The 23026-nt window shown below is 38.0% G+C and overlaps 4 protein-coding genes and 1 pseudogene across 7 annotated transcripts; all 5 read right to left on the bottom strand.

Annotated features, from left to right (window-relative positions):
• Positions 1-1357: 1357 nt before the first annotated feature.
• Positions 1358-3245, bottom strand: LOC116014743 (ervatamin-B-like). Its single transcript, XM_031254689.1, has 2 exons — positions 2798-3245; positions 1358-1941 (listed from the first exon to the last, which is right to left on the bottom strand). Exons 1-2 carry the CDS (start codon positions 3243-3245, stop codon positions 1358-1360), a joined length of 1032 nt encoding a protein of 343 aa, XP_031110549.1.
• Positions 3246-4530: 1285 nt separating this feature from the next.
• Positions 4531-6927, bottom strand: LOC116014738 (annotated as a pseudogene).
• A 302-nt stretch (positions 6928-7229) lies between these two features.
• On the bottom strand, positions 7230-11911 carry LOC116016482 (putative zinc transporter At3g08650). Of its 3 annotated transcripts, none has more exons than XM_031256764.1 (6): positions 11667-11910; positions 10288-10999; positions 9782-10066; positions 9142-9270; positions 8667-8764; positions 7230-8370 (listed from the first exon to the last, which is right to left on the bottom strand). In XM_031256764.1, exons 2-6 carry the CDS (start codon positions 10747-10749, stop codon positions 7557-7559), a joined length of 1788 nt encoding a protein of 595 aa, XP_031112624.1. In that variant the 5' UTR covers positions 10750-10999; positions 11667-11910; the 3' UTR covers positions 7230-7556. The 3 variants fall into 3 exon arrangements, with proteins under 3 accessions (XP_031112624.1, XP_031112623.1, XP_031112622.1); XM_031256763.1 differs by having other exon boundaries at positions 7557-8370; positions 10288-11021; positions 11667-11911; XM_031256762.1 differs by having other exon boundaries at positions 7557-8370; positions 10288-10994; positions 11667-11911.
• A 2520-nt stretch (positions 11912-14431) lies between these two features.
• On the bottom strand, positions 14432-15320 carry LOC116016558 (ferredoxin-thioredoxin reductase, variable chain-like). The gene has a single exon (XM_031256883.1). The coding sequence runs from the start codon at positions 15145-15147 to the stop codon at positions 14650-14652; it is 498 nt and encodes a 165-aa protein (XP_031112743.1). The 5' UTR covers positions 15148-15320; the 3' UTR covers positions 14432-14649.
• A 700-nt stretch (positions 15321-16020) lies between these two features.
• LOC116016557 (protein OBERON 4) lies at positions 16021-21327 on the bottom strand. Of its 2 annotated transcripts, none has more exons than XM_031256881.1 (3): positions 21162-21327; positions 17687-21021; positions 16021-16835 (listed from the first exon to the last, which is right to left on the bottom strand). In XM_031256881.1, the coding sequence occupies exons 2-3, from the start codon at positions 20625-20627 to the stop codon at positions 16264-16266; spliced, it is 3513 nt and encodes a 1170-aa protein (XP_031112741.1). In that variant the 5' UTR covers positions 20628-21021; positions 21162-21327; the 3' UTR covers positions 16021-16263. The 2 variants fall into 2 exon arrangements, with proteins under 2 accessions (XP_031112741.1, XP_031112742.1); XM_031256882.1 differs by having other exon boundaries at positions 17687-21017.
• Between the last annotated feature and the right edge of the window lie 1699 nt (positions 21328-23026).

Below are 23026 nucleotides of genomic sequence, written 5' to 3'. Positions count from 1 at the left end.
TATGATGGTTTCTAGTTTTCATTCTCAGGCTAAAATGACTTATTTGATATTTTTTTTATTTAAGTTTATATTTATGTATAAGAGGGAATTGCACTATTAGTCCTATAATATAATATTAATATCATAATTACTGAGCAAAACGATATCAATAAATGAAAAGCAAAATCAGAAATGAAAGATCACCATATTTATGAGGTTTGATAGTGTACTTACGTACTTTCATGAGAGCAAAGTAATTTTAGAATATCTTATTAATTGTGGTAATGATCCATAATATTTACAAGCATCATATTTAATTTATATGTAAACCTAACTATACATTTACAAAATTTTCATATATCGGGTGACCATATATAGCACTCCAACCCAGCCACTTAGCGAACTTAATTAATTCGGCTTCGAACTCCATAGACAAATTTTGTCATCACTCTGTTCCATTATATTTCACACCTTCATCAACCAATTATATATGAGACATGCACAACAATAATTACATTTAGTAAAAAACTTAGTCCAACTTTAGTGACAGTACTAAATCTAGTTATCAATTAGAATCTTTCGTCCAACAATAGTCAATAATTAAAAGAGCAATATAGTAACTTCTAATTCTGATAAGTGAAAAAAAAAAAAAAAGTCAATTCCACTTTTCATCCAACGAGTATAAATGTATAATGGCAATTTTACTCTGACTTCTTCATTACATGATCAACCATCTTAGTAGCAGTGTCAAATGTAACCCTTTGTTAAACTTTCAATTTACCTGTTGGAAAAATTAGCTATAACTGACATTTAACTGTTAAATCTGACTTCTTCATCACATTTAATTGTTGAAAAAATTAAATTAGCTATAATTGACATTTAAAGTGATCATTTAAACCCTTTGTTAAACTTTTCTTTTCTTTTGTCAAAAAAAAAAATGATTATTCTGCTGTATAATTTTTAATAGAGTCTCTCAATTTAAGTCGAGTCAAACTAGATTTAGATTTTTAGTAAAGATATATATATATATATATATATATATATATATATATATATATATATATATTGTTTTCTGAACCCATTTTTCTGTTCTTTCCTTATTTCCTATTTGAAGTAAGATTTGTGATGAAGAGGCGGCAGGTGAGAGCAGGGATTTATAGTACCCATAATATGAGAACAATAAAGGAAAAACAAAGACAAAAATGAAAGAATACAAGATTTATGTGGTTGGACGATATACTTATGTTTACTGGAGCAAAGCAATTTTGATGATGATCTGTATTACAAGCATCAAATTGATATTTCATCATACTAGTTAATTAATAAGCATAATAAGTAGCTAGAGTAGAGTAGACAACAATTGTATAATATAATCTATCTATGCAGTTGGATAACAAGCTTGTGTGGCAATGCCACACATCCCTTCCGGCCGCCCATTATCTTTCAACATCCTTATATACCCTTGCTCTCCCCACTGCAGCCCCCACGAGTTCTTCAAAAGCCAAAACTTTTGCGCCCCCATCGCCCCATACCCCACGGCCGTAACCGCGTGGGTCGTCCTCGTCGTGCACCCCATGCTGAAAAGTCCGCCTTTGTAGAACTGAAACGGCCTGCCCATGGCGTCGATGGCCACGGAGACGGGCTGGTTCGCCACGGCCTGCATGACCGCCGCCTCGTTGTTGCGCGGGACGAATTGGAAGCCCGTGATTCTTGCGGCGGCTTGGGCTGCCTTGGCTTGGTTGCAGGGCCCCTGTCTCATGGTGTAGGGGTAATTGGCTCCCGTGGTTACGCCTCGGTTCCTGGCCACGTACTTGAAGGCCTCGTGCATCCACCCCCCGTTGCAGCCGTGGCTTACGGTCTCGCAGTCTACTACTTGTTGCTCCGATAAGGCGATTAGTCTTCTTGTTTTTATCATGGTGATTCCCTCTATCGCCGCCACCGCAGAAAATGCCCAACAACATCCTGCAATTAACAAACTTAGCTGAAAAAGTAGCTGAGAGTTGAAAAGTTATAAGCTAGAATAAGGGTGTAAACGAATCGAGCCGAGCTCGAGCCTAGGGTGGTTCGAGATCGAACTCGTTAAGGAAGGCTTGGCTCGAGCTCGGGCTCAAGAATTGATGCTCGAGCTCGCCAATTTTTGCGAACCGCTGAGCTCATTTACACTCCTAAGCTAGAAGCTGAAAAATGGAGAGCGGTTAAGTTAGATGATTAGCTTTATGATAGGCTAATAAATGTAAAAATACTAAAAGAATGGTTAATTCTATTTTTGGTCCTAAATTTATAGGTGTAGGTCCATTTTTAATTCTTTTTTATTAGAATATTCATATTTGGTCCTAGTATTATTTTGGCATGATCATTTTTTGTCCTCCATCAATAAAATCGTTGAAATGTTGTTAAATACAAAGACATTTCGATCATTTTTATACAAATTGAGTTGAACCCGTTATATTTTTATGTTTATTTTTTTGAAAAAATTCATAATTGAATACCGAAATAGCTTTGTATTTAACGTCATTAAAGCTATTTTAGTAATAGAGGACAAAAAAATGATCATGTTACAATAATACTAGGACCAAATGTGAATGTTCTAATAAAAAAAACTAAAAATGAATAGCCACCTATAAATTTAGGACAAAAAAGAAATTAACTCCTTAAAAATAACATCTTTAATATAATTTAGTGTTAGGATTAAATTAAGTTCGTCCAATAGCCTAATTTTTAGTGTTAGGATTTTAAAAAAATTACTTCAATAAAAAATCAACCGGATAAACTTGACAATCCAAATAGAGTATTAAAATTTGTTATGAGTAGTAATTACCACATTGTTGTTGATTTTTGATGGGAGTCACTGCTCCCCTTTGTCGCCAATCCATCGTGGGAGGAAGGACAGTCACGTTCTCGTACTTAAACGGCGTTACTTCGGAATTAGTTGGTGGCATCTCGCACCCCATTCTTTGTTGAAATTCCTCATTACTTAAATCCGCGAATTGGTTAATCCCTAAGGTAAAAGTACGATTTTTAACCTGATTAAAAGAGTCAATATACTTAGCGTTGATTTTGAATACACTAAACCGTTCCATCTTTTCTGTCTGATTTGCATACACCCGTCCATATTCAACTATCCACTCCTCGTACCTCTTCACCATTCCCTCATCATCGTCATCCAAGCGCCACCGCAGTGTGGCTTCGCAACAAGCCCACATCTCCAGCACCACCAGAATGGCTGCAAAAACAATCAGGTGGTGCCTATTCTTTCTTGAACCCATTCTTCTCTTCTTTCCTTTTTGAAGTAAGATTTGTGATGAAGAAGCAAGCAGGTGAGTGCAGGGATTTATAATATGAGTAATATGAAGAATATGTTTTTCACCACACCACTCAACTACACAGCAATTTATGCATGTTCTTGATGGTGTTTGGTGGTTCCGTACACGTATGCTGCCCTTCAGAGCTATATATACCATCATGGTTTATGGTTTTCATTCTCTGGGAATAAAATGACTAAACGAGAATAAACACTAAACTGGCGTGAGTTCTTATTTTCATCCTCGGGGCTAAAACGACTAAACGGCAATACAAGAACTAAATCAGATTCATCCAACGCATATGACATCATTTTCATGGCAAAGGTGCACACAAGTGGTTGAATGCAAATTGTGTTCAAATATCATCATGGTTGAAAACATAGGGGCTCCAGTCCTAGGGCACCTAAATGTTAATTAATCCGGACCTAGGTGTAGTATATGTTTTATTTTTAAAAATTTTATTTAAATTTTTTTAATTTTTGAGACTAGAATATTTTAGACTTAATAATTATAAACTATTTAATACTTTTAATACTAAATATTAAATATTAAGTTTATTAACTTAAAATAATCAAGAGTTAAAACAATTTAGAGTGAAATAACCCATTCAAAAAAAATATAATGGAACAATATCGCCGCTAGGCGACCTAGTCGGCCAGTCACTTAGACCACCGATTAAGGTGATAGGTTAGGCAGACAACCGTCGTCTAGCGCCTAGGTGCCGATTAATTGGTGCCTATGTGAGATTTTTGCAACATTTAATATCATTATTGAATCCTAGAAGAAGATTGTGCTCGCATATACACAAAGAGGATCGTTTTCGTTCTAGAGAGTTATGGCACGATAGAGAAAAGAATCCACAAATCCAAAACAATACATCTAAACAGAGTAGACATCGTATAGATATGATGTACAAATGATTTAACTTTTTAATGATTTAAATTTTACAGCATAAAGACTCCATTTCACATACATGGATGGAGGTTCAAATTAAATGCCTCTTGTGTGCACCTGCAACCCGAGAGTGTTTGTTGGGCAAAAGCGTTAACTATATATGACGACTAAGATTCTATCACTTTTTACCATCAAATGTGCTAGAATAAGTTTTGTATGAGACAGTGCTATCATGCTATATATACGTGTAATACATCTTACGTAAGACACTCTCACACAAGACTTGTTCAATGTGCTAACTTGACTTTCATGGCTTCTACAAGTGATTTGTTGAGTTAAAAGGAAAAAAAAAAAAAGGAGTAAATTAGATATTATGAGTTTGATATATATTTAATAATTTTGATTAAATTGGATTATTTGATTTGCAGTTGGATAAGAAGCCATTGTGGCAATGCCACAAATCCCTCCGGGCTTTCCATTATTTCTCACCATCCTTATGTATCCACCATCTCCCCACTTAGCCCCCCATGAGTTCTTTATCAGCCAATACTTTTGCCCTGTAGTCTTCGCCAATTCCCCATATCCCACCACCGTGACGCCGTGGTTTGTCCTCGTGGAACACCCTTCGTCGTTGAAAACTCCGTTTTTATAGAACCGAAACGGCTTTCCCAAGGCGTCAATGGCCACCGATATCGGCTGGTTCGCCACCGCCTTAACAATCTCGTCCTCGTTGTTCCGAGGAACGAACTGGTACCCCGTGATTATTTTAGCGGAGATTTGGGACGCCTTTTCCTGGTTGCACGTCCCCTGTTTCATGGTGTATGGGTAAATCTTCTCCGTCGTTAGGCCTCCGTTCTTGGCCGCGTACTTGAATGCCGCCGACATCCACCCGCCGGCCGTTGCTCTCGGCGGTTTCGCAGTCCAGCAGCTGTTGCTCCGACAAAGAGACTAATCTGCGTGTTTTTATCTGTGAGACTCCCTCTATCGCCGCCACCGCAGAAAATGCCCAACAAGACCCTGCAAGTATCCATCCCACTAACTTAATGTACAGAATAAAAGAGTTAATATTCAATATAGTCCATCATTAGTATATGAACTATGATCTACGTAGATCATACTATCAAATACTCCCTCCATCTCATTTTATGTATCTGGTTTAGTTAACAAAGCTTGACTAACGTTATTTTTAATCTTACTCAATATTATTGTATGGACAATGGTTTACACAGTTTATAATCTACAATGTATTTAGAAAAAATATATTATTTGAGTACTAAAAATATATTATTTTATTGTGAAATGACCATTTTTTGTCTTGCATCAACAAAGCCGTTTAAATTTTGTAAAATACAAGTGCATTTAGATCTTCAATTATGAATTTTTTTTCAAAAAAATTAAAAATAAAAATATAGCCAGTTAACTCACTTTAGATAAAAATGATCAAAAATAGTCTTGTATTTAATGATATTTTAACGGTTGACGGATAACCAAAAATAGTTATGTCATAATAATACTATGACAAAAAATGAATGTTCTGAAAAAGAATGACTAAAAGTGGATTGTTACCTGTAAATCTAGGACCAAAAATCAATACACAAATAATATACTTTTAGTATACTAAAAATATACTTTTTGTTATGATTCACACCATAATTTACCCATACGAGTACCATGTCAATTTAAACACGAAATCAATACTTTGGTCCGCTAAAATTTAAAGATTAAAAATTAACTCAATTAGCTTGAAACAAACTAACTCCATTGTCAAGGGAATTTTACGATTAGCTTGATATTTTAAACTACTTAAACTATTCCATGTTTCACAAGTAATATGAAAATAAAAAATTTATTAGTTATTATAAGTATTATATTATAAGAGTAAATATATTAATTATTTTTATTTCTTAAGAATTTTAAATTATTAATAAATTATGTATATATTTTATATAAATGTAAATAATTGTTACACAATGTTTTGTACCCAGAATTTGAAATTGGAGATTTAGATTGATTAAGTGATGTTTTAAATTTATATTTATAAAGCAAATGTGTTAGTTTGACAAAATTAAATATTTTAAATGTTAATTTTAAAATGTCAAAAATTTTAGTTAAACTCATCCCATAGCTTAATTTTTATAGCAATAGTAGGAAACTTTTTGGCGAGTAGGCTAAATCCCGATTGACCCTACATATTATTAAAATTTGTTATGAGTATTAATTACCACATTGTTTTTGATTTTTTATCCGAGTCACTGCTCCATGTAATACCCAATTTATCCAGGGAGGAACAATAGCCGTGTAATTGTACATAAATGGCGTTTTCTCGTGATGAGATGGCATCGCGCATCCCATTCTAGAGGATGCAAATTCTTCGTCAGTAAAATCTGCAAACTCGTTGACTCCTCCTCCCAAAGTGAAAGTATTATTTTTATTTTCGACCTGGTTGAAAGAGTCGATAAATTTCGCATTCTCTTTGAATATATTGAACCGCTTTACCTTCTCTGTCTGGTTTGCATACACTCGTCCATATTCGACTATCCACTCCTCATACCTTTTTCAGCATTGCCTCGTCGTCGACTATCCACTCCTCATACCTTTTCAGCATTGCCTCGTCGTCGTCCAAGCGCCACCGCGCCGTGGCGTCACAACAAGCCCACATCTCCAGCGCCGTGGCGTCACAACAAGCCCACATCTCCAGCACCAGAATGGCTGCAAAAACAATCAGGTGGTGCCTATTCTTTCTTGAACCCATTCTTCTCTTCTTTCCTTTTTGAAGATAGATTTGTGATGAAGAAGCAAGCAGGTGAGTGCAGGGATTTATAATACGAGTAATATGAAGAATATGTTTTTCACCTCACCACTCAACTACACAGCAATTTTTGCATGTTCTTGAGTTCCGTACACGCTGCCCTTCAGAGCTATATATTATCATGGTTTCTCGTTTTCATTCTCAGGACTACAATGACTAAACAAGAATAAAAACTAAGCTGTCGTGAGTTCTTATTTTCGCCCTCGGGGCTAAAACGACCAATAAATCAGATTCATCACAAACAGTTGAATGTAAATTGTGCTCAAATACCATTGAATCCTAGAAGAAGATTGTTCTCACATATACACAAAGATGATAGTTTTCGTTCCAGATTGTTATGGCACGAATGAGAAAAGAATCCACAATACATCTAATAGAGTAGACAGCGTATAGATATGATGTACAAATGAACAACTTGTCTTGTCTCTTTTTTAAGATGTCTTATAAGCTTTGTTGCTCTCGTTCTTCAAGTTAGGCGCTAAATAGGCCTACCTGATTTTCAAGAATGATGTTCATAGAGGTCGGTAAGAGAGTCAAAAATACCTGACATGGATGAGAGAGTCGCGAGTCCATCATCTCACAGCCTCGGGTGCGGAGTTGCAGTAAGGAGTGTGCAAGCAAACCAACTTGGTAAACGTTAGGCAGACGCTGGCGAACAAAACGCCCATTATAAGCCCAGCCACGCCCTTCTGCTTATCCAGGCTAACTGCTCTCTTGACGATGCTCCAAAAGCATGGGAGTAGGGCCCCACACGCGAGCATCATGATGTGGTCGAGACCACTGTAATCGATCCCAGCAAGTATGGCTCCGATTGCTGATGACGGGCCTACAAACCCGATGAGCGCAGCTGCTAAGAGGGACCCGTGCCAGCTGTCAGTTGCTCCAAAAATGCAACTTGCCACGGCTGCACCCCTAGGAAGACCATGCAGGGAGACGGGGAGCACCATGTGCCGGCCAAATCCATACGCTTTGGGCGCAGCAACCCCTAATGCGAGCCCCTCAGCGAACGCGTGGAGGGCAATAGCGAGACAGCACAAAACTGACTGAAGGGTAAGAGAGCTTATCGGTAAGCCGGTTACAGAAGTCAATGAATTTGCTGCAGTCCTCTTGCGACTTCCAAGCTTAGAAACACTTGACGTACAAAAATGTGCAAATGCAAATCCCGTCACTAGGAGCGAAATTAATGATAAAAACTCCATCTTTGATTGCAAGACGAGTTGCAATGGCCTCCAAGCACCCAGGACAAAGGCAATGCCTGATGCTACACCGGTTAGGAGAGCGTGCTGAAGCCGAAATGTAAGAGCAAATGCAACGAGAGAAACTCCTCCAAGAAGTGGGCCAAGACCAAAGAGTAGAGAAATAAAGAAGCCCGAAGCATCCTCTGAACTGCAAGACAACATGATTCGGTTAAATGAGGAATATTACATTCACCCAGCTAATAGTTAAACATAAACCCATGTAAACATACAAATGAAAGATAATCACTCTGCTTTTGTGCCAACTTTGAAAAATAAGGAAAGTTTTTCTAACTTATAAGCCAGTTTCCATTCAGGAAAGTGGGTTTTGGACTAGAACCCTTGAGGAGAAACCAAGAAAGGAATAAACAGGGGAGTAGCGCTTCTGTTTTCATCTTTCCTTTTCACTTTCTAAGGTTTTTTTAAAGATGGGAAGAGAAAACTTACTTGTAGTTGTGGCCAAAGTTTTGGAACACTGTACTTAAACCTTCCATAAATGCTACTGAAAGGGTAGCTGCAGATGCTACATGAGATGGAGAAGCTTCCTGCAAGCCAAAATCCATACAGCCGTCAAAATAATTACGCATAAAAGGGGTGAGACTTATCCGTTTGGGAAAGCTTACAAATATGGATTGTGAATGATCTATAATCTACTTGAACTTATGAATTATACTTAATAGCTTCTCTTCAATTCAATAATTCTCATTCCAATTGCACTTGTCAAAAGAATAAAAAGTGAACCGTGCCTTATTCAATTATAAAATAACCTTTCTAAACCATGTGACCTAAGCTGTTTTATAATATTTTATAAGGAGTTCATCCTAAAACCTTTAAGATTGTCCCCATGTAACTTGCAAGTATAATTACTTTATCCTTGTTTCAATGCGTGGTCCTTTCAAAAGGAATGATATAAATAAGCTACCTTGAACCCATCGGGAAGGACCTCCGCCATAACCATCCAAATCATACACCCGGCTGCAAAGCCGGTAGCAAAGGGCAGGAACTTGTTAAATGCATCAGCACATACAAATGATGGCACTGCTACAATAGGCTGCATCAATAGGATAATTATAGGATCGAATGTTGATATACTAATAAGCATTAAAATGTGAAGTAAAATTAAAATCATGTGCAACTCCTTAGCAGCCATAAGTCACACCATTCCATCTAAACAACTGTACTTAGTTAGATTATGCATATGCAGTAGTTTGGCATCATTGTTCATCATCATTAACACAAAAAGCAGTAAACAACCCATATTTACAAGTGCAAAGTATTGACGATTTACAAGAGGTATAACACCACTAAAAATGAGGGATGGTCTTTTCTCTAGCTGAGTCTTGAAATAAGGGAATTGGCTCTAGGGAGCAAAACCATGGTGTAGAGATGCAGTATCGGAAGTACTTGAGGAAAGTGCATTACTTATAGAATCACAAGCTTCTTTGGGGTGGGGGAGGGGTGTAGTTCTTAGCATTCATGTAAACGGAGACATATCTAGCAATCAACTTCCTGCTATACAAGTAGATCCATCCAATTGATAGGTGTAAATCTCATTTATTTACCTGTGGCAGTGAAGTTATTATACTCCATAGCATCGCCTTGTGGGGAGAAACTCCTTTTGATGCAAGAACCATGCTCACAGCCAAGCCTTCGGGAATATTGTGCACAGCAATGGCCAAAGTTACCAATACACCTTGAGATAGACCTTTGGAGCCAGCAAAGGATACCCCAACACCAGCACCTTCGCCAAAAGAATGAAGAGTCATAATTCCAACGACGAGTACAGCTTTTGCTGCATCTGCTCCCTTTATGTCCAACATGCTCACTTCACCATAATGATCAAGGAACTGTTCATCAATATTGACAAAGAAAAAACATATATCAGTGTAAAGACATTCTTATTCTATTTATATCCAGCGTCAAGATTGTATGGCAAATCAATTCAGTGGAAACTATAAAACCTTGTGATAGTGCTTTGTCTTTAAGGACACCAATAAAAATCATGCAATGTTTCAAAAATATCGATGCCTTTTTGCAGAGAGAAGAAATAGAGTTCAAGAGAAGTTACCTTTTTACAAAGTGAAATGAAAATTCCACCGGCTAAAATCCCAAATACAACCCAACTGCCACTACCATGGTCTTGTCCTTCCTGTATAAGGTCAAAGCTTGCTGCTAACATAACTCCACCAGCCATTCCATTGCATATTCCAGACCACTGGGGATCAAGGTCAACAAAGAAGAATGGTACTGCACCCAAACCAGTAGCAGCAGCCATAGCAAGTGTGAAAAACGCAACTGTAGAGACTGAAACCCTATTGTTTCCGCCCCTCAAGTCACCATTTCCATTAGTAACACCATCAGAAGTAAAGGCATACTCTTTACCAGACCCATCTATTATGTTACTTCCGGAATTCCTCAGTGGAGCAGTTACTTTTTGTTTAGTTCCATTTTCAGACTCTGTGGTGACGTGGCCACTCAACACAGATACAAATAGAAAAATTAAGATAAAATGCCAGAGTCTCAGTTCCATTATGCTCGTAAGTGCATCACTAAATTGCGGTGGGAATTAAAGATCCTTAAAGATAGCCAACCAAACTAATGATTGATGTAACATACAGCTCTCTAGTTAACTAATTTATATAACTATCCTAATCAATTAGCCAGAATCTGCATCCAACAAATTCTCCTATGAATCAGTTTTTAAGAACTGCTGCATATGAAATGTTGGGCTGCCCCTTTTATCCGGTTCCCCGAGACCAAGTCTGATATAAGATGCTGCACTTCAAATTGTACAAAGATGTACTGCATAAGTAAACAATTCACAATAACTATAAAAACAAATAGCAGTTCTGGAAAACAAATAATTATCTATAGTCTTAAATACAGCCAAAAAGGAAGAAGCTATCCCCTATTCTTCAACTAATCCATGCTAAGTTATTATAAGATCAGCATTTTCATGAATAAGACAAAGATTAGCTAAAAAATATTTAATATCACAACTCAATAATGTGATGTTCATAAAAGCACCTATCAACAACTCTAAGCCATTGTACATTCCATCAAATATTTCCCCAATTTAATAGGTAAGGAATTAATTAGAAACAAAAAGAAAAATTCTCAGGCACCAAACATAAGATGAAGTCAATTAGAAATATACTGGCATCACTTTGACAGAAATTCAAAAGAAAAAGCTCAAAATAATTCAAATCATAGCAACACTGCATTTCTCGATTGACGTATTTTTATAAAAAGAACCCATTTTTTAGGAGAATTCGACGCAATCAAAAGTTGTTGGACTAAAGTCCAAAAGAAATGTTTTTTTTCCCAAATCAATAACGAAATTGAGGTTTTTTTCTAGGGCAATCAAGAGATTGATATTTTAAGCCAGATAACTACGATCATCAGAAAATTTTCAAGAAACCGTACAAAACCCAGAAAGAAAGGTACCTCTTTTTCTCAGGCGTGGATCAGGAACCAGAGGGGGCAAACCATTGACTGGGTCGTCGGTAGAAGCTGAGAAGATTTAGGGTTTCAGAGAAGAAGTCTTGGATTGAAGGAGGAAAGAAGGGTGGGTAGGTTACGGAGTTTTGTGTTTAGGATTTCTACAGTTATGGTACTTGAGGTTAATGCCAAACTGATGGGAATTGGTTAATGGGTTCATATCTCTTTCAAAGGTTAATATGATAAGGATTTTTTCAATAGAGAGGCAAACAATGTTCCATCCACTGTTTTTCAATCCTTTTCTTTGTACATATTATTTTTATTATTATCCTCTTAATCATTATCCATTTTTTTCTTTTTCTTTTTCATTATGTGAGGATAGAAAATTATCATTTTCTCTCAAATTTTCAATTTTTTATTGAAAATTTATTATTATTTTTGGTATTACGGACTAGGAAAATTCGCATCAAACCACATACTGAATTACAGCTCGAACATCACACAAAATATGTCACTCTTGACCTAAATTATGTGTGTCAAGTTCTACTGAAAAGATGAAGACTTCACTTCTTATCTAGATCATGTGCGATGAATTTGATCGAAAAAGTGTTAGTTATATGATGAAGTATTATACATAATCATGTATACTTTTACGTATAAGAGACATTCTACGCGCTAATTAGTTAGCCCCAATAATCCTAGATTCTCAATGAGATTCAAATCTTCGCACCTGACTTATTTTAATTGGTCTTCCACGTGAGTAAGCCCTGAGGCAAGTCAAATGCTTTTTGTTTTAGCCATTTGGAGTAGCTTTTCTACTTTGAATATTTTGGAAATTGCCATTAAGTCTTTATCGCTGTTTGTATATTAGATGTGAATGGTGACTAAACCATAGGCTTGTAGAATTCTATGGACTATGGACATTAAGTACAGTTTGGCTTAGTTGTATGTAGTGTATGCCAGATCATTTACTAGTGATTAAGATAAAGTCATACTTGTTTAAATAATTAAATTAAATTAATAGTAATGCAATTTGCAATTTGGGTGAGTTTTTCCAAGTCAATGGAAATCCCAATCCAACACGAAATGCATGTTGTTTTACAAGTCAACATCCCACTTAAGATGTTATCTGTCCCAACCCTCTCTATGCTGTAAGATAGGTACCATAATAATTAATTCTCCCTGCATAGTGGTTAGGTAGTGGGCTCACAATAGTTTAACATTTAACATTAAATTTTCTTCCCAAAATGTTGAATCCCCAACAGCCCCGACTCGACACAGCATCTAAGAGGATGTAAATTATGGTAACTCAGCTAAATACAAAGAGACTAAACATTTGTCTACTGCGCACAAGGAGCCCCCTCACTTTGAAAGGTTACTCCCTCCCACAATGCTGTGGGTGAGACTCGATCAATCCCTAGTGTTTCTTCTCAAATTTCACCTCTGTGACGAGCTGATGAGTGCCTGAGCTCCCTAAACTCATCTTTTGAAGGCTATTCAAATCATTCTTACAAGACATTCAATAGGTGTGCAAATTAGGCATTGGTATTGTCTGATACGACATGTTCATCAATAAATCAATAGGTGTGCAGATTGGATACTGTTTTCCTGTATATCGACATCACAAAAACACCCTCCACTCAGAAACTCAGGTGAATTCTTCCCTAGTTTCACCATAAACCTCTGCATCTGTGTTTTATGCATATTCCACAAAGGGACAAGAATGTGAATTGCTGCAAATATCTTCCATGACAGCACAAAAACACCCTCCACTCTTTATATTCACATCATTGCTTTGAGGATCTCCCATAAAAGCCAAGAACATCCTCAACTCATTGCTCATAGACAAGTCAATCAATTCATAAAATGATCCTTCCCCAAACTATAGATTGGGGAGGATGTTTGGCATGAGATATCGGCCCCTCACTTCAGAAAACATCACTGCCTATAAGCATGCACACAAAACAACCACTCTAATTTATGCAAAAGCACTAGACACTGCATAATAGTATAATGCTCGGGAGATCCAAACATCAGCAGTTTTCTTCACCTCGTTCTCAATCTATCTTACCACTAATGTTTTTTCATCTAAATAGGCTACAGGTAAAAAAGTTGAGACTAATTTATCACATGTAGCAAGCACAAGCTCAAGCAATCACAGAAATATGTAAAACTCCCCCAGATGGAAACCCGAAAGCAATTATTCAGATAAGCTATGACTCTAACTTAGGTAGCCACACGGTGAGCACAAAGTGAACTATTCTTTCACCTTTTACTAAATACTAAAGATCAGCTATGACTCTGCCAAGACTTGAGAGTTTAATGCGACTTAATTCGGGCATGACCAAAGTTTCTTAGTAATTGAAAACATTGCAAACACGTATAAAAAACAGATGCAACCTTCTGAGTTCTGATAAAATACTAGATCCTACAAACACAAGTAGGATATACTATTATACATAGAAAAATCGATACATTGAAACTATTAGAGCCGATGGGCAATGACTTAAAACCTGTAAGTTTCTTATGGAAACAAATTTTCCTACAAAAACAGACTCACTGCTCCTTTACATTCCAATGTTAGCAGAAGTACTACCAAACCTGTTACCTCTCCTAATAACCAATTTACAGGAAAAACTTGATATGGAGTACTATAATTTAATTGACAGGCAAAGAAATGTGTGCATCTGGAACTATTTTACAACAATATGCACCAACTATACAAATCATTTATCCATACCCCATTGTTAAAGAATCAAATTCATCAATAGTTTGCAGAGAAGAAGGTTTTCAATCAATACTCAGGCATTTTATCAAACAGATGGAGGTATAAGCTCATCAAGTAAGCATTTCACTTCGTATCTACAAATCACAAACAGACACAGTACATGTTACAAAAATTATTTTCCATTACAAAGTATTTCACGGAAAGCATCATCAACAACTGCCACTGAGAATGCGAAGCATCATATCATCATCAAGAACAAAATCAGTCAAGAAATTCAAACTCATCTTCCCTGAGGTGGGCGAAGAATTTGAGGGGGCCCTTCCTGCCCTCCACACCCTCCACCACGAACTCCACCTTGTAAGGCAGGTTAGCGGAGATCGGCTTCCCCTTGTGAAGCGCGGCGTACTGTTTGAAAACCCCGGTTTGGCCGGTCAAGTCGAACTCGGGCAATTTGGGCACGTGATAAACCTTCAAAGGAGCCGTAACCCTAACCTTGGACCCAATTTTGGCAATCGCCTTAGCGGTGGTTTCATCGCAATCCTCGTCGAAACTCAGGGAATTGGCGCTGGGGCCGGGGGAATTGTCGACGGCAGTGGCGGAATCGGAAGAGCATTTGACGGAGAGAATTTGAGGGGTTCGGGTTCGGGTTCGGAATCTGAGGTGATGGGATGATGGGTCGGCGGCGTTGGAGATGAGAAGAGAAGGGGTTCTTGAAGAGAAGAGGGCGGCGGCTGCTGCTGGACTTGAAGATGTAGTCATGGCGGTTTCTGAGGAGAAGAAAGATCCAAGTTGGGGGGGAGAGTATATGCGTAAAGTTGGATATTTTTCTTGCGGGTTTGGCCGTTTGCGGAAGGGAAAGGATTAGAGAATTTGTGTGGTGTATGCTTTTATAGCTTTATCTCTCATGGTGTCGTAGGTTGTGGTGTCTGGTGGTTACGTGGAGAATCGTTTTTTCTTTCTCCCATTATCTTCTTCCTGAGATTCACAAACTATTTATTAATATATCATCATATTGGAAAAGGGTAAACACTTGGCACAGGCAATCAATTGACAATTGAGACTTAGATAGTAGATGGTAGAAAATGAAATACTCATACAGTAGATGGGTAGAAAATAAAGTAAAATCAAAATATGTAAGGTACACTATAATAGTTTCACACTGATCCTTCTATTTACGAATTAATAGTAGGTCACTGAGGTCTATTTTTTGACTTCACCAGGCAGCCTAATTTGGTGGCTTGTTATTTAAGTGGGAAGATGTTAAATTCATCTCGCGTATAGAAATGTGTATGTGAAAAGTAGAGATCATCATAGAAAATAGCTTGAAAAAGCTATTATTTCTTATTCAATGTTGTAGAGAGATTTGAGAGAGAGAGTGGAGGAGAAGAGACCCCTTTAGTGAAGGGTTAGGGCCTAGCCATTTATATAGACGTCCAAATGTATAGGGCGGTATACTATTCCCTATCAACTAAAAGTCCAAATGTATAGGGCGGTATACTATTCCCTATCAATATTGATTAATTAAAATGTGTTTCATTTTAACTAAAAATCAGGACGGACTGTTGAACTATGCATGCCTGTATGAGCATTTATTTGTGAAGTGCCATTTATTTGTGAAGTGTACTATTGATCTATGTGAAATGATTTTTTTTTTTTTGAAGTTTCAATTCAAATTTAAAAAAAGATAGCAGGGTAATAACATACTTGTCTGTACATTCTGGTCAGCATAAACAAGGAAAACTAGAGTACAACTACAAATCAGTGACCCATCATTAGCTGTTCTCAACTGTTGAAAACATGATAAAAACCTAATGAGTTCCTGCCTGCCTGCCTGCCCTGCAGCACTACCCAGGAAAGAATAGGAGGAAGACACAGTCACATTGACAGGTTCCTTCTAGTAGCTTCCATTTTTAACAGAAGATCTTTGATGTCTGTTTCCATCCTCATCTTCATATTGAAATAGTCATGGTAGGATCTTTCAAGTGTCTGCAGCTCATCCCATTTCTGTTTGCGCATTTCCTCTGCCTCGGCCAGGCGCAGCTTGGTGATTCGGCTGCTGAATTCTTCTTCAATTCTTTCGCTCTTGGTAACTGCAATTCGCTTCAGTGCATCGGATTCTCTCCTTGCATCGTCAGCACGGGACTGAAACATTTTGGCCTCTGCCTGTTTGATTCTGATAATGCTCTCCAGCTCATCAAATACAGGTTCTTTTGGAATACTTGTCTGCAGATCTAAGCTCATTGCGGGTTTATCATTCCGATGGCACTCAAAATTCGATGGTAAACCTGCAGACTTCTCCAACTGAGGGAGCTTTTCTGCACCGAGACATTTTGACCACACTTGTCCATAGCTGGATTCAGCTATTTTATTATTCACTTCGCGATTTGGTGTTTCTATCTCCTTTCTTGGGGCAATTGGCACATTCCCAGACCTGGCTGACTCTGTTTCTGCAATTTCAAGAAAATGATGCAAATGAAGATTTAATCCAAACCCGAAACAACTGGAAATTTATTGATAAACTTAGTCAAAATTAAGGGAGGCTGATCTTATCCCCCACCTCGTGGTAAGAAATTCCAAATTAAAGGAAAAACAAATACAATAAGATTCTTAAAAAACTGGAAAACCTCAGAGAATTTAGTTTCTTGACAACTACAAGAATTGGAAGATAATAGCTGCAAAACAGAGTAAAGAGTGCCACAGTAATCCTCTTCCATTCTTGAATCCTTTTTATAAGAACAGCACATTGGATTGAATTAAAACAATTTGTTTCCCTCTGGAGAATTGCAATATCACCCAAGGAAATAAAATAAACAATTATCAATCTCATGAACAAACACAGAAAATTGAAAAACAAATGGTTTCAAAAATCCATACTTATGCTCAAGAATAAAATTATATGCATGGTGTATATTACTCCGTAATATTTGGGAGTTGTATTCATTCACAGGAGGTCTGGAAATGTACATAACAGTAGGTCCCAAGTGTGAGATGCCCAACTGTATGATGTAGTAAGAGGTAAATTTTCAGCTCACAACCTATATATGAGCTTAATAAAAAGTTGCTACAGCTCCACAGAATAATTGTAACTTATTTTATAAATAGGGGACAGATAGTCACAAAAATTACACAGGTCTGGGCCATTCCACACTTAAAGTATCAGCTAAAAGAAGTGAAGAAAACAAAAAACTTTGGTAGGCAATAATAAATGATAAACAAAAAATAAGTGAAGAAAACAAAAAACTTTGGTAGGCAATAATAAATTATAAACAAAAAAGAGGATAGTTAAATGAGTACTCACCAGTTAGGAAATGCATAACCTGATTTTTAACTTCTTGAAGGTCAACCTTAATTGACAACTTTGTCAGCATCTGAATAGCAATCTCATGTAGGCGTTTCCCTCTAACATCTTCACTGGCAAAGAAGATTCTTCTCACATATTCAAGTTCCTTAGAAAGTGCTTCTGCTGTCCAGTCCTTGGCAAAGTTTAGAAAAACTTCTTTGACAAAGCCAAACATCTCAGAAGGATGGTCACATGCAACACAATGAAACTGCATCTCTACTGTACCCTGGGTTCCAGATGCACTGCACCCATTTCTAATATAAGATTCACGAAGCCCACAATCTGCATGACACCAATGCAGACACACATCACATCCAACCCAACTACATGTGTTAGATGCCATGTCAAACTTCGAACATACAAGACACATGCAAGCACTGCAGAAACCATTTTTCTTGGAGCAAATTTTACAATCACAATCATCCACAGGCAGGAGACTTCGACATGTAACGTTTCTACATCTCAAGTTTAGAAATATCTCAGCCAGCTCAGAAGATGAGACATCATAATTTTGTTGTAGAAATTCTTGAAGGCCAGTTTTCAGAGAAACCAATATCTCCAATTGAGTCCGGTGCAATTTCACTAGCATCTCCAAGGTAGTGTCTGTCCTCTTCTGAAGTGCTTTTTGAAGGGCAGTAAGCTGCCACTGCTTACCTGGATTTGAGATGATATCATTGACATACTCTTTCAATGATACAAGATGTTGCCCAGGCATTTCAGTAAATCTCCTGGAAGTTACATGAAGTGGTTCAGACACCATAGTTGTTATAATTGACTCAATATAGTCAGCTGCAACAGTTGATGCCTGTTCTTTACCATCGGTATGATTGAATATGTATAAACTGTCATCTTTCTCCCTCGTGACATGTTTCTTGTCCTTAGTGTAGCCTGATCCAGTTTCATAAGAACCAACACTCCGTGGAGGTGATCTGGCACCATTCGAATAACGAGATTGTGTACCGGGTAACTGTCTATTAAAACTCATTTGTTGATCCAGTACAACAGGCATCCTTGACTTTCCCTCTAGAACATTGAGATGCTTAGCCACAGCTTGACCAGTAGAATTTCCTTGAGAAGATTGGGACTGCCAATGAAAACCAACGCCATTTGATAAAATGGTAGATATTGGAACTTCAGTATTCTTCTGCTCATTTGAAGCAAGATTTTGCCAATCTACACCTTGAAATAAGGGTCTACTTTTAACAGATTGCTCATAATCAACTGAATTGTGTGTTAAAGAACAGCTAGGATTGTGTGTAAAGTGCTGTGATCCTGAAAAGGACATAGACATTGTAAACCCATCAGAGTTTGTTCGAAATGTGCTGTCATAGGATTGAAAGCTCCTTGCTTGACTTGGAGATCCAGGAGGCTCTACAGCATTTTTTGCACCAATAGGCAATAATACATTTGGCAAACTAAGAGAAAGATCAAGAGGTTCGAGACCTAGCTTCTCATCTTTGGGCTTGCAAGTGCCAAGATCTGTTTTCTCAGGTTTTTTGACAGGACCAGATGAGAACAAATCAAGACCCCTGGCACTAGGTAGTTCCATATCAAAGTCCCTAGAAGATGCAATTCCCTTCGATTCACTTTCAAACCTCAATGCATCTTCTGTCAAATTTGTGATCGTATAGGGTGAAATAGTCACACTTTTGCCCTTGTCCTTGACAGCTTGGATTGCATCCTCATGCGCAACAGACAAAACAGCTTCACTGGCTCCAGTTTCCTTGGTGAGCCCCCTGTCTACCTGAGATAACTTGGCATCATCTACCATTGCTTCAAGATTGATACCCTTCATTTCACCTGATTTTCTTGAAGGTGGAGACTTCTCTGAACCCATGTTCTTAACTTCTTGCTGAAAACAGTTACTTTCCTCATGATTCTTCTCACCCTTGTCACTTCTATCTATTTCTTTCACAGTTCTATCTCCAATTCCAGCTGTCCCCATAGAAGCACTCTGGTCATCAGGTAAATCGGTAGGTTCCTTCAACACACAACGAGCATTTTCTGAATGCCTATCCTCAGATTCAACCTCTGCATGACAAACTTTATTAGACCCAACCTTTTCTGCAAGCAATGAATTTTTTCCATCCTCTAATTCTTTACCCTGCACCTGATGCTCATTGTCAGGCTCCTTCGTTGATGAGTTCAACCCAGCAGCCATTTCATTTTTATCTGCAGTCTCTGTGGCAGGTAATGGATGAGGATCTGGTTGTAGTTCTCCCTCTTCCATTTCACTGCTCTGGCCACTACTATTTACTTGTAATTCTTCAGCTCTCTTAATTTCTACACTCCTTGATTGTTCACTCCCAGAGTCCTTTGACCAAGCTGGTGATTTAGCATCTCTCATCCCCGATGGAGACTTTGCCTTTACAACATCATCTGATTCTGCCTTAGTTACTCTAACTAACTCACCACCACATTTCGAAACTTCTTCACCATCTTTTCCAGCACCAATCCTGCGCCAGGATGACACACTCCCCTCTCGCCGAGACCTATCCCTTTCTGATCTAAATCCCTTTGGAATTTCCCTACGTGTTGCAGAAAAGCTTTCAGACCGATGAATCCGATCTGCACTATACCCTCCCCTTGGGGAAGAGCTCAGGATCCCTCGCTCATTTCCATAGTTGTACCGTTCATAGCTCTTCCGTCTATCATAATTGTCTGCATCATAATCTGGCCGCTTCCTAACAGATCTCAAACTATCTCTGTCATCATCTGACCGATCATACCTAGATGATGAAGAAGACAAGACCTTTCTCCCACCCTCAGACTTGTAATAAAAACTCCTGTGTGATGAGGAACGATGCAAGCTGGGATCCTCCTCCCTCCTTCCCCAATCTTTTGACACACTCTTTTCTCCATATGAGTCAAGATCATCACTCGACCTCAACCTCTTCATCTTTAATTTGTAATAAAATATATAAATTACTATATATCAGAAGAGATCATCCAACAAACTGCAGCCAAGTCAAAATCTTTCCCCTTTAAGCACAACAAACCGGATTTGGAACCAATCCTGAACCAAGGAAGAACTACTGATCTCAGCACCTCCCTGTTCAATTTACATACAAAGTAAAGGAGAAATCTTCAAGCCCGAACTTCCCCAAATCTTCACTCCAACCACAGCTCAAGTACTACAAAATTATACGGAGTTACAAATAACGCTCCCGGCTAGCCAAGTAAACGGGAATGAGGCCGAACAAAGCAAAACCCTAATTTCTAACTAAAACAAACATTTCCATTACAACATCATCAACGTCGATAACAGATCTCGATGAAACTCCACAACCTGGCTAATTAAAGTACAACAACAACAAATCAAATAACGAAACATACAGATGACATGCGGAAACCATCTATTTCCCAAAAAAAAAAACAAAAAAAAAAAAAAAATGAAAGGGTTCAAGTTTGAAGGCCCAGTTGAGAAGTTTACCGCAGGACAGCACCGGAGAGAGATAGAGAAGTCGTCGATCCTTTGCCAGAAAATATTCTCTGGTGCGACGCTTTCCGGCGACGACGTTTCGGTGAATATACCGTAAAAGAGAGTATGCGGAGAGAGAGAGAGAGAGAGAAGGGGCAGGTTAGTCAACGAAGATTTATCAGGAAGGTGAGAAGGGGATTTGAATACGCAAGTTGCAGCGGGGCCCACATGGGTGTCAAATAGACAAATGGCATTGGCTGGAAATGATTTAATGCGCATTGGAGCGCACGTTAGTCAACCTGTTTTAGTCAACCTCCCTTTGAAAGTTAAAGTGAAGCATTCCAACCTTTCCACGTCACCGGTTATTTCATGAAATGCTTTTTACCCAACTGGCTTTTTATTTTTTAATACAAGAAAAACCACTACTATCATTAATCATCATATTAAAGGGTCACACTTGTACGAGACAGTCTCACTGATTCTTATTTGTGAGACAGATTGGGTTGAATTAAATCAATATGCAAATGTTATATTTATATGCACAAATACCATACTTATATATGCTCAAATGTAATACTAATTACGAATAAATTTTTTGTCACTTATAAGAAAAAATGTAGTACTTCTAAAAAAAATGATAGCAATAATTTTTCATTTTGATGCAAAAGTATTTATTTTCCATCAGAAGTATTACATTTTCCATAATATGTAATATCCCCCTTACTTATAAGGAAAAATCTAATACTTTTAAATCGAAATATAAAAGCATTACATTTTCCCAAAGTATTACATTTACCATTATAAGTAACCAAAATTTTATTCCTGATTAGTAATACATTTGAGCATATAAGTATGACATTTGTCTGTATAAGTATCGCATTTTCACGTTGACCCGACCGATTTTACACAAGTTTTTGCCTATATTAAATCTTCAACAAAACATTACCAAAAACAAAAAGGAGGGTTATCGAACCACTCCTTAGTCCTTACACCCTGACATAAAAATAGACGCCCGAGCAAGATTATGGGCTACCAGATTGATAAATCTAGCGGTGCACTATGCTTATTTCCCAAGGGGTAATCCCATCCCATGGATGTTGGAAATTTAAGCACACTTAACCATAAAGCTCATTGGCTATCTGGTCGCCATACATAACCACATCCCTCAATGGTAAGCCACTACGCCACGTCTCGAATCAAGCAGGGGTTAAACTCGGCAAACCTGGCCGACGCCCAACAATCCCCTCACAGCACATGTCGCAACCTTTGATCACCAAGCCCTCGGCTTTCGCCTCGACATCGATTCGAACCCGTGACCTTGGCTCTGATACCAATTTGATAGCTCTCAGCGCTGCACTATGCTTACTTTCCAAGGGGTCACCCATCCGTGACTGCTGTGAAGTCAAGCACGCTTAACCATAGAATTCCTTGGATATCTGTTTATCATATCCTACTTAAAACCAATTAGTGATAAGTAGGTGGACATTAACCACTTAACCGCATCCCTCAATTGTAAGCCACAACGCCACGTCTCGAATCGAGTAGGGCTGAACTCGACAAACCCGGTCGATGCCAAACACATATTTGCTGGACACTTAACAAAAGAGATAATCTCGTTGGACAACATTCACAAACGATCTTTAATGTCTAAAAAAAAACAACTAATGGTGTGTTTGGAAACATTTTCCTGGTTTTCAGTGTTAGGCTAGAGGAGTAAAATGGAAGTCAACGAAAAATAGGGGTGTCGTTAATGAAAAATATATGAGATTTTCCGGAAAATGACTTCCTCTTTTTTGGGGGGAAGTCATTTTCCGTTTGCAGCAGTGGAGAAGCCAATCACCCCTCGCCGCGGCCACCACCCCATCACCCCCACCACC

This window comes from Ipomoea triloba, chromosome 4, assembly GCF_003576645.1.
Source record: "Ipomoea triloba cultivar NCNSP0323 chromosome 4, ASM357664v1".
Taxonomy (NCBI): domain Eukaryota; kingdom Viridiplantae; phylum Streptophyta; class Magnoliopsida; order Solanales; family Convolvulaceae; genus Ipomoea; species Ipomoea triloba.
Note: the sequence above shows the minus strand (reverse complement) of the source record. Positions and strands in the feature narration are given on the sequence as shown.

Coding starts and splice junctions, on each gene's coding strand:
- LOC116014743 (XM_031254689.1), bottom strand. CDS start 3,245: ATGGGTTCAAGAAAGAATAGGCACCACCTGATTGTTTTTGCAGCCATT. Junction 1,942..2,797: donor CAAAAATCAACAACAATGTG/GTAATTACTACT, acceptor TGTTAATTGCAG/GATGTTGTTGGGCATTTTCT.
- LOC116016482 (XM_031256763.1), bottom strand. CDS start 10,749: ATGGAACTGAGACTCTGGCATTTTATCTTAATTTTTCTATTTGTATCT. Junction 10,067..10,287: donor TCATTTCACTTTGTAAAAAG/GTAACTTCTCTT, acceptor ATTGATGAACAG/TTCCTTGATCATTATGGTGA. Junction 9,271..9,781: donor TAATAACTTCACTGCCACAG/GTAAATAAATGA, acceptor CTATTGATGCAG/CCTATTGTAGCAGTGCCATC.
- LOC116016558 (XM_031256883.1), bottom strand. CDS start 15,147: ATGACTACATCTTCAAGTCCAGCAGCAGCCGCCGCCCTCTTCTCTTCA.
- LOC116016557 (XM_031256881.1), bottom strand. CDS start 20,627: ATGAAGAGGTTGAGGTCGAGTGATGATCTTGACTCATATGGAGAAAAG. Junction 16,836..17,686: donor GGTTATGCATTTCCTAACTG/GTGAGTACTCAT, acceptor TTGAAATTGCAG/AAACAGAGTCAGCCAGGTCT.